Genomic DNA, 14,499 nt, shown 5'->3' on the forward strand with positions numbered 1-14,499 from the left:
CCCTCTGACTGGCTGTAGACTTGCAATTAAACAGGGATGTCATACATAGTCGTTCCTAATCGGTGATGTCCCCCAGGCCTTGTTAGGGATGATGCGGTTTGTTGTTGTCTCCAGGAGCCACAGATTCTAACCTGGAAGAACTGTGAACATATCACTGTGGCCCCTGGAGGATGCCACTGAATGATACAGACTCTATACAAATAATCAGGGTTACTAATTCATTCTCTGGGAGCTGTGAGGAATAATAACAACACACTGAGCTTGTGACTGACTTTTATTCTCACAGGCAATGAATTCATGGGACCGACACGGGGCTACTGTGAGCTGAACTCAGTGCCGAGGCGACTCTCGTCCTGAAGAGGGCTGCGGCATCCTGAACTTGGAGAGGTCCAGGTTCAGGTCCAGGAAGGTGTATGTGTTGTAGTCATGGTGCTGCAGGTTCTTGTAGGTGGTGGCATCCGTCGGCGCAGGGGCCAGAGTGGGCTCTGTAGAGGAAAGCAACAGAGAGCCGTCAGACACCCGCCCATCTGAGCGCTCAGGAAGCGGAAGTCCCCACAACTCCAGTCTGATGTGAGAGCAGTCTAACTAGCAGAGAGGAGACCCTGAGGACCCCCATGTCTTCAAAAACAATAAAAGAATCATCTGAAAATGCAGGCTGAGATTTATCGTCTTACTGGTTAAGTACAATCACAGCACATGAAGGCAATGCTATCATCCTAAGACACCCACCCTGGTCCTCCCACAGAAACCTTCCTGAGATTGCATTACAGGCTTGCCAGGACACAGGATGACTCTCTGCTTTGATAACAAAGTGGCATTGTCCTAAAATCTATGTTCTGCTCCTGATATTAGATCACAGTACCTCACCTTACTTTCCTGCATTTCTAGGCCCTGGACCCTACAGGTTTAGCAGGACCTGGAACTATGGACAGACTTCCAAGTCATGTCAAAATACACAGGAGAGAAATCACGTCCCTTTGCGTATTTCATCACATCTGTTTGTGATGAAAACGGCCATCACAGACCTGAGAAAAAGCTGAGTGTTCCAATAATGATAAAATGAACACGGGAAACAGGGAGGAGTGTGCAGTTTTGCTGTTTTAACTTTTTGGGGAAAATTGTTGCTATCTTCAGACTCATAGACAGAAACAAACAAAGACACACACTTAGCCTTTTATCTTAAATGGGAAAAATTAAATCTATATACCTAAACACTTGATAAACTTAAAATTCGAAGTGTGGGACTGAAGCAAAAGGACATGGCTCTTCTGCAGCGCAAATGCAACCAAACAGGAGACAAAGCTGGCGAGGGCCACAGGGCAAGGTCTGGGCTGACTTCCCAAGGCTCTAGAAATCAGGTCAATAGCGCTGTCTCAGTCTCTACTCACACCGCACAAAAGCTACGCGCCCCAACAACTTAAATACCTATTTCTCTATTCCAAATCCAAAAGCTGATTCTCATTATTTAATTTAAAAAGGGAAAAAGAAAGAAAAGAATGTCTACTGGAGCTGTCTTCTTCTCCACGTTGGCAAGCTGAAACTCTTCGGGGTGGTGAAGGTGCACCTTCAAAGCCATGGATTACGTGGTTATTATAGGGGAGGCGACAACAGACAGAGTCGGGGAATTCCAAACTCTTTCAAAAGCCGCTCACCTGTAAGCAAGGAGCTTCGGGCAAGGACCACTTGTGAGCCTTAGCTGCCAGCAAAAACCGTTTGGGGGCGGGGAGCAAGTTTGTTTCTGCAGTGTTGGAAACTGAGCCCAGGCCCTTCCTCACTGGCTGAGCCCCACACTAATCTACATCGGCAGCCCCGTGAGGATTTGTTTCCCCTAGAAACTCCCCCAGTCCTGTATTTTCATCCTGGGTTTGAGGCACTCCTCTCCAGTTGAGACCAAATCTGAAAGCTGCCACAGTGTCAGAAGGGCAGGTCCCAAGGCCTTAGGATGTCTGCCGTGCACTGGTACCTGGCGTATTAGTGAGAGAAGGGAAACGGAAAAGGAAGAAAAACAAATGCTGTCAGCGTCCTGGAAGAGCAACAGTTAGCACACCGGGTAGGGCAAAGCAGGCAAGGGTGGGCTCGGAATGGCACGAAGGTGCAGGAAGAAGGTCTTGTTAGCGATGCTGCATCTTTTTTTTTTTTTTAAAGGTTGTGTTTTTATTTTTTAAATATTTATTTATTTATTATGTATACAATATATGCCTGCAAGCCAGAAGAGGGCACCAGACCTTATTACAGATGGTTGTGAGCCACCATGTGGTTGCTGGGAATTGAACTCAGGACCTTTGGAAGAGCAAGCAATGCTCTTAACCACTGAGCCATCTCTCCAGCCCGCGATGCTGCATCTTAAACAACTCTCCAGAGCTGCAGATTCTAAAATCAAGGAATTCCTGTTTCCCAGTGAACTGCCGCAGGATGCACGCAGGATGTTGGGGGGATAGTCCCCCTTGAGAAGCTCCTCAATAGAAACTCACTGTGGAAGATGAAGCAGCCAATGGTGCTGCAACTGTGGAAAGACCACGGGCGCGGTCCACGGCTGCCTGCCTGCTAACGCTTACTTCAACTGTGAACATGGCTGCTAAGGTGCCACCCAAGGGCTACCACCACCAAGTGACTGCTGCTCCTGACCCATGCAGTGTCACAGGAGACTCTGATTTTCACTCAGCAGGAAGTTGGCCAAGTTCATGAACTATGTGCTTAGGCACCCTCCAAGGCTAAGCGTGGTGATGCTAAGCTATCAGTTTTCATACATTACTGCCTAAGAAACAGTTGAACAGCCGGGCGGTGGTGGCGCACGCCTTCAATCCCAGCACTTGGGAGGCGGAGGCAGGTGGATCTCTGTGAGTTCGAGGCCAGCCTGGTCTACAAGAGCTAGTTCTAGGACAGGCTCCAAAGCTACAGAGAAAAAAAAAAAAAAAAGGAAAGAAAGAAAGAAAGAAACAGTCGAACAAGGCCAAGCAGTGCACACCTGAACCCAGCACAGGGAGTCAGAGTCAGTGCCAGCTATCTAGCAGTTTGAAATCGCCCTGAGCTACCTGACTCTGTGCCAAAGAAATAAATAGATGAAAATAAAGATACTGCTTTCTAAACACACAGAAACTCAAGAGGGTTCTACAGAATCTATACACCCTAAAGGACAAGGAGAGTCTGAACCAAGGCAAGGTGTACCCTGAATGTCGCCTGGAGCTTCCTGGGGTGGGCCTGCATCAGTGTGCAGGGCTTCACCGACTGCCGCCTGGAACCTCCCCTCTAGCTGTGGTTCTGCTCTCTCTTCAAAGGTATCTTTCTTCTGGACAGGAACTGTCTTCGAATATCCCACAGGTGTCTGATCTTCCATGGTCTCCGCCTTGGCCGTCAAGCATCCTTCTGACACCTGCTTCTCCAGGTTTTCTTTTCTGACCGGGACCTGTGGAGAAGCTGCCTTAAATTCAGGCTCTGGCACTTTTGGTTCCAGATGTCTGGCTCCGGCCCTGGGCATAGCGGCTGCCAGCTGTTCTCCTGTGCTGGTCTCTTGTGTTCTTGCTGTGGGCACTGGGCCACCAGTGAGCCTTGCAGATGACCTGGCCTTTGTGCGGTCGGGTAAGATTTCTTCAGCTTCCAGCGGCTTTGGGCTTTCCTTCCTCATCTTACTTGACCTCAGTTTCCCCTGCAGGTGTTCTTCCTTCACATTTTGGTCCAAAATCTCACTGGACTGTGATCTGGATGTCACAGGCTTGGATCTGGTTTCTTTGCTGTCCTCTATAGGCTTGGTGATGGTCCCTTTCTTCTTTGGCTGCTGGGACTTCTCTGGGTAGGTGACATCTGTGCGTGGCTTTTGCACCTTGGCTTTCTCTTTTGCAGGTACTGTGATGTTAGGGAGTCCATTCTGGAAGGGCCGAGAGGCCTCTGGTTTGTAAGACCCTGCCTTGCCTTTGCTCGCCACTTGGGGCTCCATCTTTGAGTCATGTCCCTCCCCATCAGAGTCTGAATCTGAGGAGCTGGATGAGGAAGACGAGGATGAACCATTTGTCCCCTTCTGCTTATGCCGCCGCTGAGCCTCTGAGTCAGAACCCTGCACTCGGGGTGGAGACAGAACTTTCTGAGGAAACTCTACCAAAGTCTTTCTTGACAAATGCTTCGAAAGCCTTTCATCTGTGAGTGGCAGGCTGCTACTAGGGTGTGGGCCGGCTACAGCCCCACCTGTGTTCTCCACGGCTGGGTAAGGACTGCGTGGAGATGCACTTTTGGACATTGCCGCTGCCGTGTGGGTGGCTAGAAGCTTGCCCCTCTCCTCTGCTCCCACCACATCTGGGAAACGGCATAAAGAGGAACATTTATTATTTAACAGACAATTCAAAGCCATAGACATCGCATTGCATACCAGCATGTTATAATGTCGTCCAGGTAACTGACCCAAGGGAGGTTCCAGGAACCTCCCCACAAGCTGGGGCAGCAGCAGCAGTGGGCAGACTTGCCTCTGACCAAAACCTTTAAGAAGGGTTTTTCTCACCAACAAGAGCCACAAACTGACTCCATTTCTCACACTTATGGCTTCCCACATGATAATTTTCAAAACGATCTCACCCAAATTTAAACAAGTTAAACTCTAATGCAAGTATTTTCAGTTGACTACACAAGTTTTCCAAATGCATAATTTCTTGAAGCGCTAAAACCACTCAAGTATTTGGTGCTTTTCCAATATTAAAAGGTACCGAGTCTGGCCTTTCTCAACAAAGCAGCAGCGGTAGAGACACGAGTCTGTTGGAGCACGGGTAAAGCGCACCCCGAGAAGAAGAGTGTGGAGGAGGGAGTGGCAACAGCTTTTCAAGGAAAGCTGCCCTAAAAAGGAAGGAAAGTCCTTAAAATCCCGCAGGTCACATGGGGATTTCTTCAGCCAAGAAAGCAAGATTTGCAAAGCCAGAAAGTCTAAAATAATTTAATACCATACATATCACTGGAAACAGCTGTTAAACTGCAGAAACAACAGGGCAACAGAAAAACCTTACATTTCATAGGCACTTACGAAAGAGCAACAAAGAAACAACCGAACAAACAAAACCACAACCACATCTATTAGAACTAATTTCACTCAGTCTTCTCAAGTGCCAATCTTTCTAAGCATATGGATCAGAAGAAAAACACAAAACAGGTTATTAATATGGAAAACTACCATTCATAACTGAATGGAACCAAACATTCTCCAGATGAACAGATCTACAGAGGGGCTAAATTTAGGCTAAAACTGCCTGCTTCCTCCTCATGAACAGATCTACAGAGGCTAAAACTAAATCTAGGCTAAAACTGCCTGCTTTCTCCTCTATGGCAGATTTGGGACGATGATTAACTATAATTAACTGAAAGGGTAGGAACAGAGAAAAGTGAAGTTTCCAAGCCAGAGAAAGCGTGACAGGACTATGAAAGGAAATGACCGGGGCGAGAGCAGCGGGTGACAGTTGAAACCAGTGAAGGCTATGTCTGCTTTGGCCTTGGCCACCTAGAGCAGGGATAGACAGGGTGACAGCTCCAGGTCATGCCGAGTAGGTCGGCAGCGCATGGCGGCACATACCTGCTCTCCCTGGGCTTCAGCCACACAGCTCAGAATTCCAACAGCCATGAGTATGATTTCCCGGCTCCAAGGCCAGCTAGCCCACTCATCTACACCACTGCTATTTCTCTGAGCTTGCCTCTCATAAACAGGAAATGACCTTAGGGGTGGGGTGGGTTCAGCTGGCAGAGTGCTGGCCCAACAGGCACAAGGTCCCTGGTTCGAGCCCAGCACTGCAATAAGGCAGGTGTGGTGAGATTCTAGCACTCTGGAGATGGAGGCAGGAGGATCATAAGTTCAAGGTCACCCTCAGCTAGTAGCAAGTTTGGAGCTAGCCTGGCCTATGTACGGCTCTATCTCAAAAATTTTTTAAAAAATTAATGAAGTTCTCAGATGGCTATTTTTGAATAGAAAAATGATAGACTAACTCTTCCAAAATATGTTTTGTTTTTCTGCTCTTGATTGGACCCAGGGGCTCAGGCACACTGGACACCACTCTCCTTGAGACTTCGGAAATTGTAACGAGCTCTAAAACTACATTCTTGGGGATGAGGTGTAGCTCAGTGATGTGGCATGTGCTGGGCACATGCAAGACCCTGGTGTCAAACCACAGCCTTCCACCCCCCAACACACACACAAAAGGAAAATTTACATCATAGGGTATTTACCTACAAAAGTGGAAAGAACATTCCAGATCATCTTAACAAGGAGACTCCACTGTATGGAATGAGAAGGCCTGAACAGTTTCTCTTCTTCTCATTGGCTACAGGAAGAATTCCAAGAAAGGCTAATGGATGCAAGGACTGGTTTTGCTTTTGATGACAGTGTGTGTGTGTGTGTGTGTGTGTGTATGTGCGTGTGGGCGTGTGTGTGTATTTAGAAACATTATTTTTCTCTGTACAGAAACTATTTTCAGTTATAATATACAGCTGTGATATGAACAGAAGACAATTTACTTCTGAAGACCATCTTCCACCCAAAGTGCACGAGTATACATACACTTAAGTGCACAGACACAGACACACAGCCCACATTTCTATCAGCCCCACAGCACCAAGGGAGGTGGCAAAGCTTCAGGCTCAAATGGTCTCCCCAGGTTGATATCACTTTAACTCACACAGACACTTGTTCTTGTCTTGTCTGTTTTTGAGACAGGGTTTCTCTGTGTAGCCTTGGCTATCCTGGAACTCACTTTGTAGACCAGGCTGGCCTCAAACTCACAGAGATCCACCTGCCTCTGCCTCCCGAGTGCTGGGATTCCAGGTGTGCACCACCTGGCTCAGACACTTGTTTTTATATAGAAAGTTCTTAGATCCTAAAATTCATTTAGTTTAAAATCATGTATCTAGGAGATAGAATTATAGACACCTTAAAACTCGACCAGAGAAGAGGACATAGTATTGAAATCCAAGTCACTCACTAACCAGCAAAGACATAAGCATTCCAGGCTATGCAAAGCCCTGGGTTGAAATCTACAGCATGCAAAAATGAAAGACCATGTCACATACAGTCCACGACTTAATAGGCATTCTTGTTGCAGATATTTTTTAGGTATACTGGGATTCTATGTGTTGTTGAATAAGTTCTCATGTTTAAGATTTTGTTTTTCAATGCATCCAAGAGAAAAAGAGCACTGTATTTTAAAACCAGGCAGGTTTGGGAAGAACTGAATCAAATCCCTCTGGAATTCAGGCCAGGACACCTTTGCCATGTCTCTGGATATCGTGGAGCTGATGGAGATTTGAGGGACGTGTGTGTGTGTGTGTGTGTGTGTGTGTGTGTGTGTGTGTAGCATGAAAGGCTATGGGCAGGCACTCTCTAAAAGTGTAAACATATAACACCTACTGATAGCCAGTACTCAGACAAGGAGAAAACAAAGGAGTCCGTATCATTTCACATGTAAGATGAGGAAATGGGTGTTTTAGTGAAACTAAAACCAAACGCCATTAGCACTCCACAGTCCTGTGTTAGGATGGAAGATTTGCCAAGGGGCCGTTCTGCATAGCTGTTCAAGGGTAGATCGGGGCTCCATGAACTAAGAAACTAAATTCAATGGTCCTAGTTTGTGATCCATTATCAAAAATGAGCAAAGCATAGGAAATAAAACTATTCTTGGAAGAGAAGCATCTCAAATGCACTGCACTTTCTGCTTGTGTGGGGCTTTCCTACACTGGCACCCAGAAGAGGAAAAGGTTAAAACTTGTGACAGAAATCAAATAACCCCCAAAAGAGCTGGAAACTAACCAGGCACCAGCTGAATGGAGCACAGCAGAAATGCTGGCTCCTAATTTCCTCCCCAAAATGATGGTATCCCCAAGATGGTCATGGGGTACACCAGGAAAACCTCACTAGTCTTGGGAAGTCAGGTAATGCCAGAAACCAGAAAAAGGAAAGTAGGGTGGGTCTTGCTATTTCACCCAGACATGGATCCCAGAGAGTCTCGGAAATGCCAGTGTCCTCTGCTCTCCCTGTTGAGCAGAGTGCCATACTCCAGCTAGAGCAGTACTTCTCAACCTGTGGGTCACAACCCCTTTGGGGGGTTGAGTGACGCTTTCACGGGGTCGCCTAAGACCATAAGAAAACAGATATTTTTACATTATGATGTATAACTAGTAAATTACAGTTATGAAGTAACAATGAAAATAATTTTATTGTTAGGAGAACTGTATTAAAGGGTCAAAGCATTAGGAAAGTTGAGAACCACTGATCTAAAGCAAATGCAGAGTCAAAGACTCTGGTACCACATATATGTTCCCGCTCTTATATCTGATTATAATATAGACACTGGAAGATTAAGAACCTTAGGTTATGTGGCTGGTCAAACTCGTTTCATGCTAATGACTTTGCATTCTCTGCCCCTCCGAGACCATCTTTAAAATCTCACCTTTGGGTGCACTTTGCTTCTTGGGATTTGGTTGTATTCCCTTTCCAATCTTCCCTGACTCTGTAGAGAGGGACACCGTAGAAGACAGTTCTCCGAACACCCTTGCCTCCAGGAACACAGCCTGGGGAGAGTTAACAGGAAGGATACTCACCTTGATGACAGCAATTATAATGTGAGTGCTATATATTAATATTCATGTGGCACATTTATTACAATGTTCATAACATATGGGTAGTATGAAAAGCACACAAAAAAAGCTGCAAGATAAATAAACCCAAGTTCCCGGGCAACCGCTGTTAGCATCTGGGTAAAGGAAAGCATCTTCATTTCCCTATTCTCTGCAAAAATTTCCCAAAATGGAAACTTGGAAATTTAAATAACAACAACAACAACAATAAAAACTTTGCCAGCTTCTTTATATAAAACTTCAGAGCATCTTGGTGAAGAGCCTAGTGGCTCAGGGTGTAGGGGTAGACGAGAGGCATGCGCTGCTGGGAGAAGCCCTTGCTGCCACTTGTCCTGCAAAGTCCGGGTGAGATAGACCTGTACTGACATGGGGGAAAGGAGGGAGGTGCTGGCCTCTGGGTCTCTGTCATCACTTAGATGGCAAGGTGCAACCCTCACCACCAGAATCCTGGAAGCAAGGCCCAGCAGGCACTAGACTGTGTTCAGACTTCTGGGTCTAGACAGGGCAGCCAATTTCCTCCACTGGCTTACTTTGTTACTCTACTGAATCACTACAAAATACTATGTTTCTTTTTTTTTGCAAATTATCTCCCTACACTTAGTAACACTATAAACACAATGCAACTAATTGCTTCAGAAATGTTACAATGTAAATGGAAGACGCCTAATTTCCCCGGAAACCACTAAGGTAAGTGCTAAGTCTAAGCTGCTCCATGCCGGGCCCAGAAAAGAACGGGTAAACTACTATTTATATTCGATTATTCGCGTGTGTATAAATTATGTGTATCTTTACACGCTGAAAAAAATCGCTGGGAACAAGATACCTGAAGGAGTGTTTAAATAGTACCCATCTGACGACGGGGACCCTAGGTCACCTGTATTTTATTTCGCTGTGAGCACTTCCTGCTTTGAGGATGGTTCAGTGACAGCACTTGACAAGCAAGTGCAAGGCCCCGGGTTCCATCTTCAGAACCCAGCCCAAACAACCCCAACACTGGTTTTACAGAGAAAGCCAGGTTTCGTTTTTAAATCAGCCAAAGAGCCCAAGCTTTCTCCTGCAGAGAAAGACCTTCTCTTCGGGTCAGATGAGCACAGGCCCTGGGACCCGTCATCGTGGCACCAAGCCCACGGTACAGCTGAGGGTCAGGCTACGGGCCGGGGAGGTCGCGCCCGTTCGCCCTTTACCTTCAGCGCCCGGATTCGTCCTCCCCGAAGCAGGAGAGACACCGCCATGGTACAGACGCTGTTCGCCGAGGTCGCACCTAGATGCGTGACCTGCGCGCGCACGCACCACTCGAGACTCCGCCCTACGTTCACGTTCGCCAATCGCAGGCCAGGGTGGGCATAAGCGACTGAGCGCGCATTTCAGGAGGACTTCCCGAGGCCACAACCCTGAAGGAGTTCACCAATCCTAGGTGGGAGAGCACGGGGACCGCCCCTGGGCATGTCCCGCTGGAAGTCCCGCTCCAGCGTTTAGGGCCTGCCTTCCTTGCCCTGATGTCACCCTTAACTGTGCTTGGCGAGATTTTTGTGAGTTTGTTTGTTGGAGTCACAGCTTCGTGGTAGGGCGCTTACCCCGTAGAAGCGTGGCCTTGTAAAAACAAATCAGACGCTGGGTATGGTGGCTCGCACCTTCCATTCCAGCCATAGGCTAGTTCAAAGCCAGCCTGTGCCTTATAGATCAGCTTTAAGAATTATAATCAACATATTGCTTCATTAATGAAGTCAGAACACTCCCTCCCCTCAGTAACCTCACCAGCTGGAGACCAAGACTTCAATACCCGAGGCTTATGGGGGAACCTTCCTATCCAAGGTATAGCTGTGGAGTATGTGTTATTGGTTAAAAATTCCTCCTTCCCATTGTTGATTGATGCCCCCCCCACAAGGTGTCCAGTGCACCCTAAGTATTTCATGCAGATGAATGTGTCCACACCTCCAGTTTCCACCCAGGAAAACTCCCTTCCACAGCTGCTGGGCTTTGGATGGTAGTGCAAGGGTTTAGGACACTAAAATTAATTATTGGCTGTGGAGAGAGTTTATTGGAGCTATTAATGTCATGTACGGGCAGAAGGGAGGCAACAGCATGGTGCAAGCTCCGAGGACCATTCTGGCTCCAGAGACAGAGGGCGTGGCCAGGTCTCTGGAGGGTGGAATCGGCCCATGTAGGAGCCTCTGAAGGATGGGGCAGGTTTGTGTGAAAGGAGAGATTGGTGCAGATGTTGTGGGCTGAGCAGAAGCTAGATCCTAACATTACAGCCTTATAATATCCTTTGAGAGTGACTGGAAATGCGCCTCGGAGCAACATCTGGAAACCCACTCATGTGGCAGGATAAACTGGCAGAGTCAAGAGTCCCCTGACCTTGGCAGAGCACAGGAAGGCAGAAAGAACAAATGTAGGTCTAGACAACAGTGCACAGTTCACTGTCTCTAAAGGAAGAAGACACAAACAGAACTGCCCCCTCTTTACCCAACTCTTGTCTCCAGGGGACCTTCCCATGCAACTTCCTAAAGTGAGCTTATGAGGAACTTATTTATACTCCAACACCCCCATCCCACCCCCATTCCCATCTGCACCTCCTCCCACCCCATGCAGTTCCCAGCACACACGCAGAGGACTGCGCACCCCTACTCTTTCTGTGAGTTTATCCCCAGATAAACAAATCTGTGTTATACTCCATTCTGGGCTATTGTAGAGCTTATTCGTACCACAGTAAGCTTAGTTTACAGGTGAGTAAATAATATTGAAGGGAGCAGGTCCTGCCTCTCCTTTGGGCTACTGGAGCTGAACGGTAAGATCATGGGACCCAGAACCTCTGCTTCTCAGAGCCGACCAGTTAGACCTTGGAGGAACTGGGGGACTCAATAAAAGGGAGATTCTCCAGTGGGAGAGTTGATGCATGTGTCCCCATGAGGGCTCGTGAGTTGTAAGCTCATGGTCTCCAGGGTGGTGATATGGGAATAGAACCAGTAAGAGGTGGGGCCCATGGGAAGTAACTAATCATAAGAGGTACAGCTCTTGGAAGGAACAGATAGATGCCCCCTCCTGTTAATAGGTTTCTCTGCTGATGAAATAAGCAAGATAAAGCCAAAAATGGAAAAATATAACAGGTGTATTTGAGCAGAGCAGTTCCCAGGCAGTTCTCCTGTTCCAGAGATAGAGACAAGAGAAGTTGTGTCCTCGAACTAAGGCAGAGAGACTTTATAGGTTAGGTTGTAGCGAGGGGTGAAGATGTGTCAGCGACAAGCTGGGTTTGTGTCCAAGTATGGTCAAAAGCTGAACTCTTAGGTGGGCTTTTGATGTGGGATTCCCCTCTGTACAGCTTTATTCATCAGCCAATAAAAGCAACACACATACAGAAGGACATCTCACGTCATCCTTTGGGCTGCTGGTGGCAACAGGGGAAGCAGTTGCAATTGTTGCTAAAAATGCAGAGCTGGGCTTTTTGATGCCTTTGTTTGGAGACTCTCTGAGCTTTTGGGGTTTTGGAGAGAGAGAGGGGTGAGGGAGAGGAGAAGCAGAGAGGGAAAGAGAGAGAGAGGAATGGGTTTTTCCAGATCATGTTGAACAGGAACTAATGTTGCTCCTGGAGGAACCTGGTAATTTTCATAAGAAGGGTGATGTTTTGGGATGATATGACTTGGTTGATTTGAGGTTTCTTTGAGACAAGGTCTCCCTAAGTAGCCCAGACTGACCTTGAGCTCACTCTCCTTGCTAAGCCTTCCTTGTGTGGGGGTTATAAGTCATGATGTTAGGCTTGAGAGGGTTTTGTAAAGGAGCAAGCCTGGCTCTTTCCTGCCATCTGGCCTCCTGTCTCATTAGGTGGTCTCTCCTCCTTTCTGATAATGCCATGACTATGATGTGATAGTAGCGGGGGGTGGGGGTGTCTTTGCCAGAGCCAGTACCATGCTGTCTGGATTTTAACCTTTATACTAGGCTAAGGAATTTTTTTCCCCTTTTTTACGCATGTGTGAATGTTCATGCATGTGAAGGTTGAAGTAGTCCACTTTGTTTTGTGAGACAGAGTCTCTCATTAGCCTGGAGCTTGGCACATATGCTAGTCTGGTTGGCTAGCAAGCCCCAGGGATCTGACTGTCTCTGTTTCTTGGGCATGGACTTAGAAATGTGTGCCATCATGCCTGCCTTTTTAATGTGGGTGCTTGAGAATCAAATGCAGACCCTCATTCTTGTAAGGCAAGCCTTTTATTGACTGATGTACCTTCTCATCCTATTATTATTATTATTATTATTATTATTATTATTATTATTATTATTATTATTAAAGACAGGGTTACTCTGTGTAGCCCTGGCTGTCCTGGTACTTGATTTGTAGACCGGACTGGTCTCAAACTCACAGAAATCTGCCTGCCGCTACAAAAACAAAATAAATTTAAAAACCAGCTCTATCTACATTTTATTCTTGCTCCCCTACCCCTTCACTCCCCCACCCCAATTTGTAATGTTGTTTGTTCTGTGTAACAGTTCTGGTTGTCCTGGTACTCGCTTTGTAGACCAGGTTGGCCTCGAACTCACAGAGTCTACCTGCTTCTGCCTCCAGAGTGCTGGGATTAGAGGCGTGCACTGCCACCATGGCCCCACCCATTACTTTCTTTACAAGCTACTCAAGCAGAACTATTTTGCTACGGCAACATCAGATGGACTAATATAGACAGGATGTTGTTACAAGCCAGGTTGTTGGGGAGAGGCTATGTAGCTAAGGGGGAGCATAGGAGATAGAACAGGGGGTGGGGAGCTTTGGGGATGATTTTGTTGAGGGTATATGATTTCGGTGTAGCCGTTTCCTCTGAGCCGGACATGGCCATTGCTGCTTGGAATCAGAGTAGATGAAGCCTCCATGGAGGTCCTCACAAGACCTGGAACACTGGCATTTCCTCCTGGAGGGAGCATGAGGCTCATGAGGCCTTCCTCAAGACTATAGAAGAGATAAAGAATTCATTACAGGTGAGAGTCTTGAGTGGCACAGCGCTCGGTGAGGCCTCCAGGGTGGGAGTCCCTGGCGGTAAGGCTGCCTGTGAGGTGCGAGAGGACCACCCAGTAGTGTAGATGCCTGCAGTCGTGCCCCTGTAAACAGTCGAAAGTAAGCTCATGGTTTGCCAAAGTGGGCTTGGAGGTGTGAAGGAGAGTTCCTGGAAGCACATTCTGTCTGCAGAGGCTGAGTCACTGCTTAGAGCTGCAGTAGGGTGGGGAGGTTGCAGTGTTGCAGCCCCAGAGCCTGATTACAGTTTGTTTCAGGGTAGCTTTAGCCCCCTAAATAGTCATTCCTCGTACCCCTCTGTGTGTGACTTAACATACTCACCAACAGATAAAACCCTTGGACTGTGTTAACCAAGCCTTCTCCACTCATCAAAGGCAAAGAGTCGTCTGCCAAGCAGCATCTCAGACTTACAGCTGAGCTTTCTCCACCTTGCCATAGCTGTCGCTTAACATTCCCACCCATGTGTTTAAGTGGAGCCTTGTTTGTAATTCCTTTTTGTTCTGTTGCTATAAAAACTTCATAGCCAGGCTGTGGTGGTGCACACCTTTAATCTCAGCACTCGGGAGGCAGAGGCAGGTGAATTCTGTGAGTTTAAGGCCAGCCTGGTCTACAAAAGCTAGTTCCAGGACAGCAAGCTTCATTTAGTTTAAGGTTCTGGAGGCTGGGAGTGTAAGGTGGACTCTCTGCAGAGGTTTTAGGCAGTGCAAAGCATCACATGACTGAGAGGCCATCCAGCCTGGCCTCGCTAACAGACCCACTCCTGAGATAGCTCTTTGGCCTGCTGATGCATGGCTGCTTCCGTCTCCTGTGACCTAGTTACCTCTACACTATCCCATCTGGCCTGATTGCTTAATACCTCAAAGTGGAGCCTGAATTCTTTTTTTATATAAAAACTAGTTATTTAGCAGGGAAGA

The 14,499-nt window shown here is 47.2% G+C and overlaps 1 protein-coding gene across 2 annotated transcripts; it reads right to left on the reverse strand.

Moving 5' to 3' along the window:
* Positions 1 to 256: 256 nt before the first annotated feature.
* Ndufv3 (NADH:ubiquinone oxidoreductase subunit V3) lies at positions 257 to 9,903 on the reverse strand. Of its 2 annotated transcripts, XM_038343527.1 has the most exons (4): positions 9,777 to 9,903; positions 8,406 to 8,526; positions 3,166 to 4,284; positions 257 to 485 (listed from the first exon to the last, which is right to left on the reverse strand). In XM_038343527.1, the coding sequence occupies exons 1-4, from the start codon at positions 9,822 to 9,824 to the stop codon at positions 331 to 333; spliced, it is 1,443 nt and encodes a 480-aa protein (XP_038199455.1). In that variant the 5' UTR covers positions 9,825 to 9,903; the 3' UTR covers positions 257 to 330. The 2 variants fall into 2 exon arrangements, with proteins under 2 accessions (XP_038199455.1, XP_038199456.1); XM_038343528.1 differs by lacking the exon at positions 3,166 to 4,284.
* Positions 9,904 to 14,499: the final 4,596 nt, after the last annotated feature.

This window comes from Arvicola amphibius, chromosome 9 (assembly GCF_903992535.2).
Source record: "Arvicola amphibius chromosome 9, mArvAmp1.2, whole genome shotgun sequence".
In the NCBI taxonomy this organism is placed as follows: Eukaryota; Metazoa; Chordata; class Mammalia; order Rodentia; family Cricetidae; genus Arvicola; species Arvicola amphibius.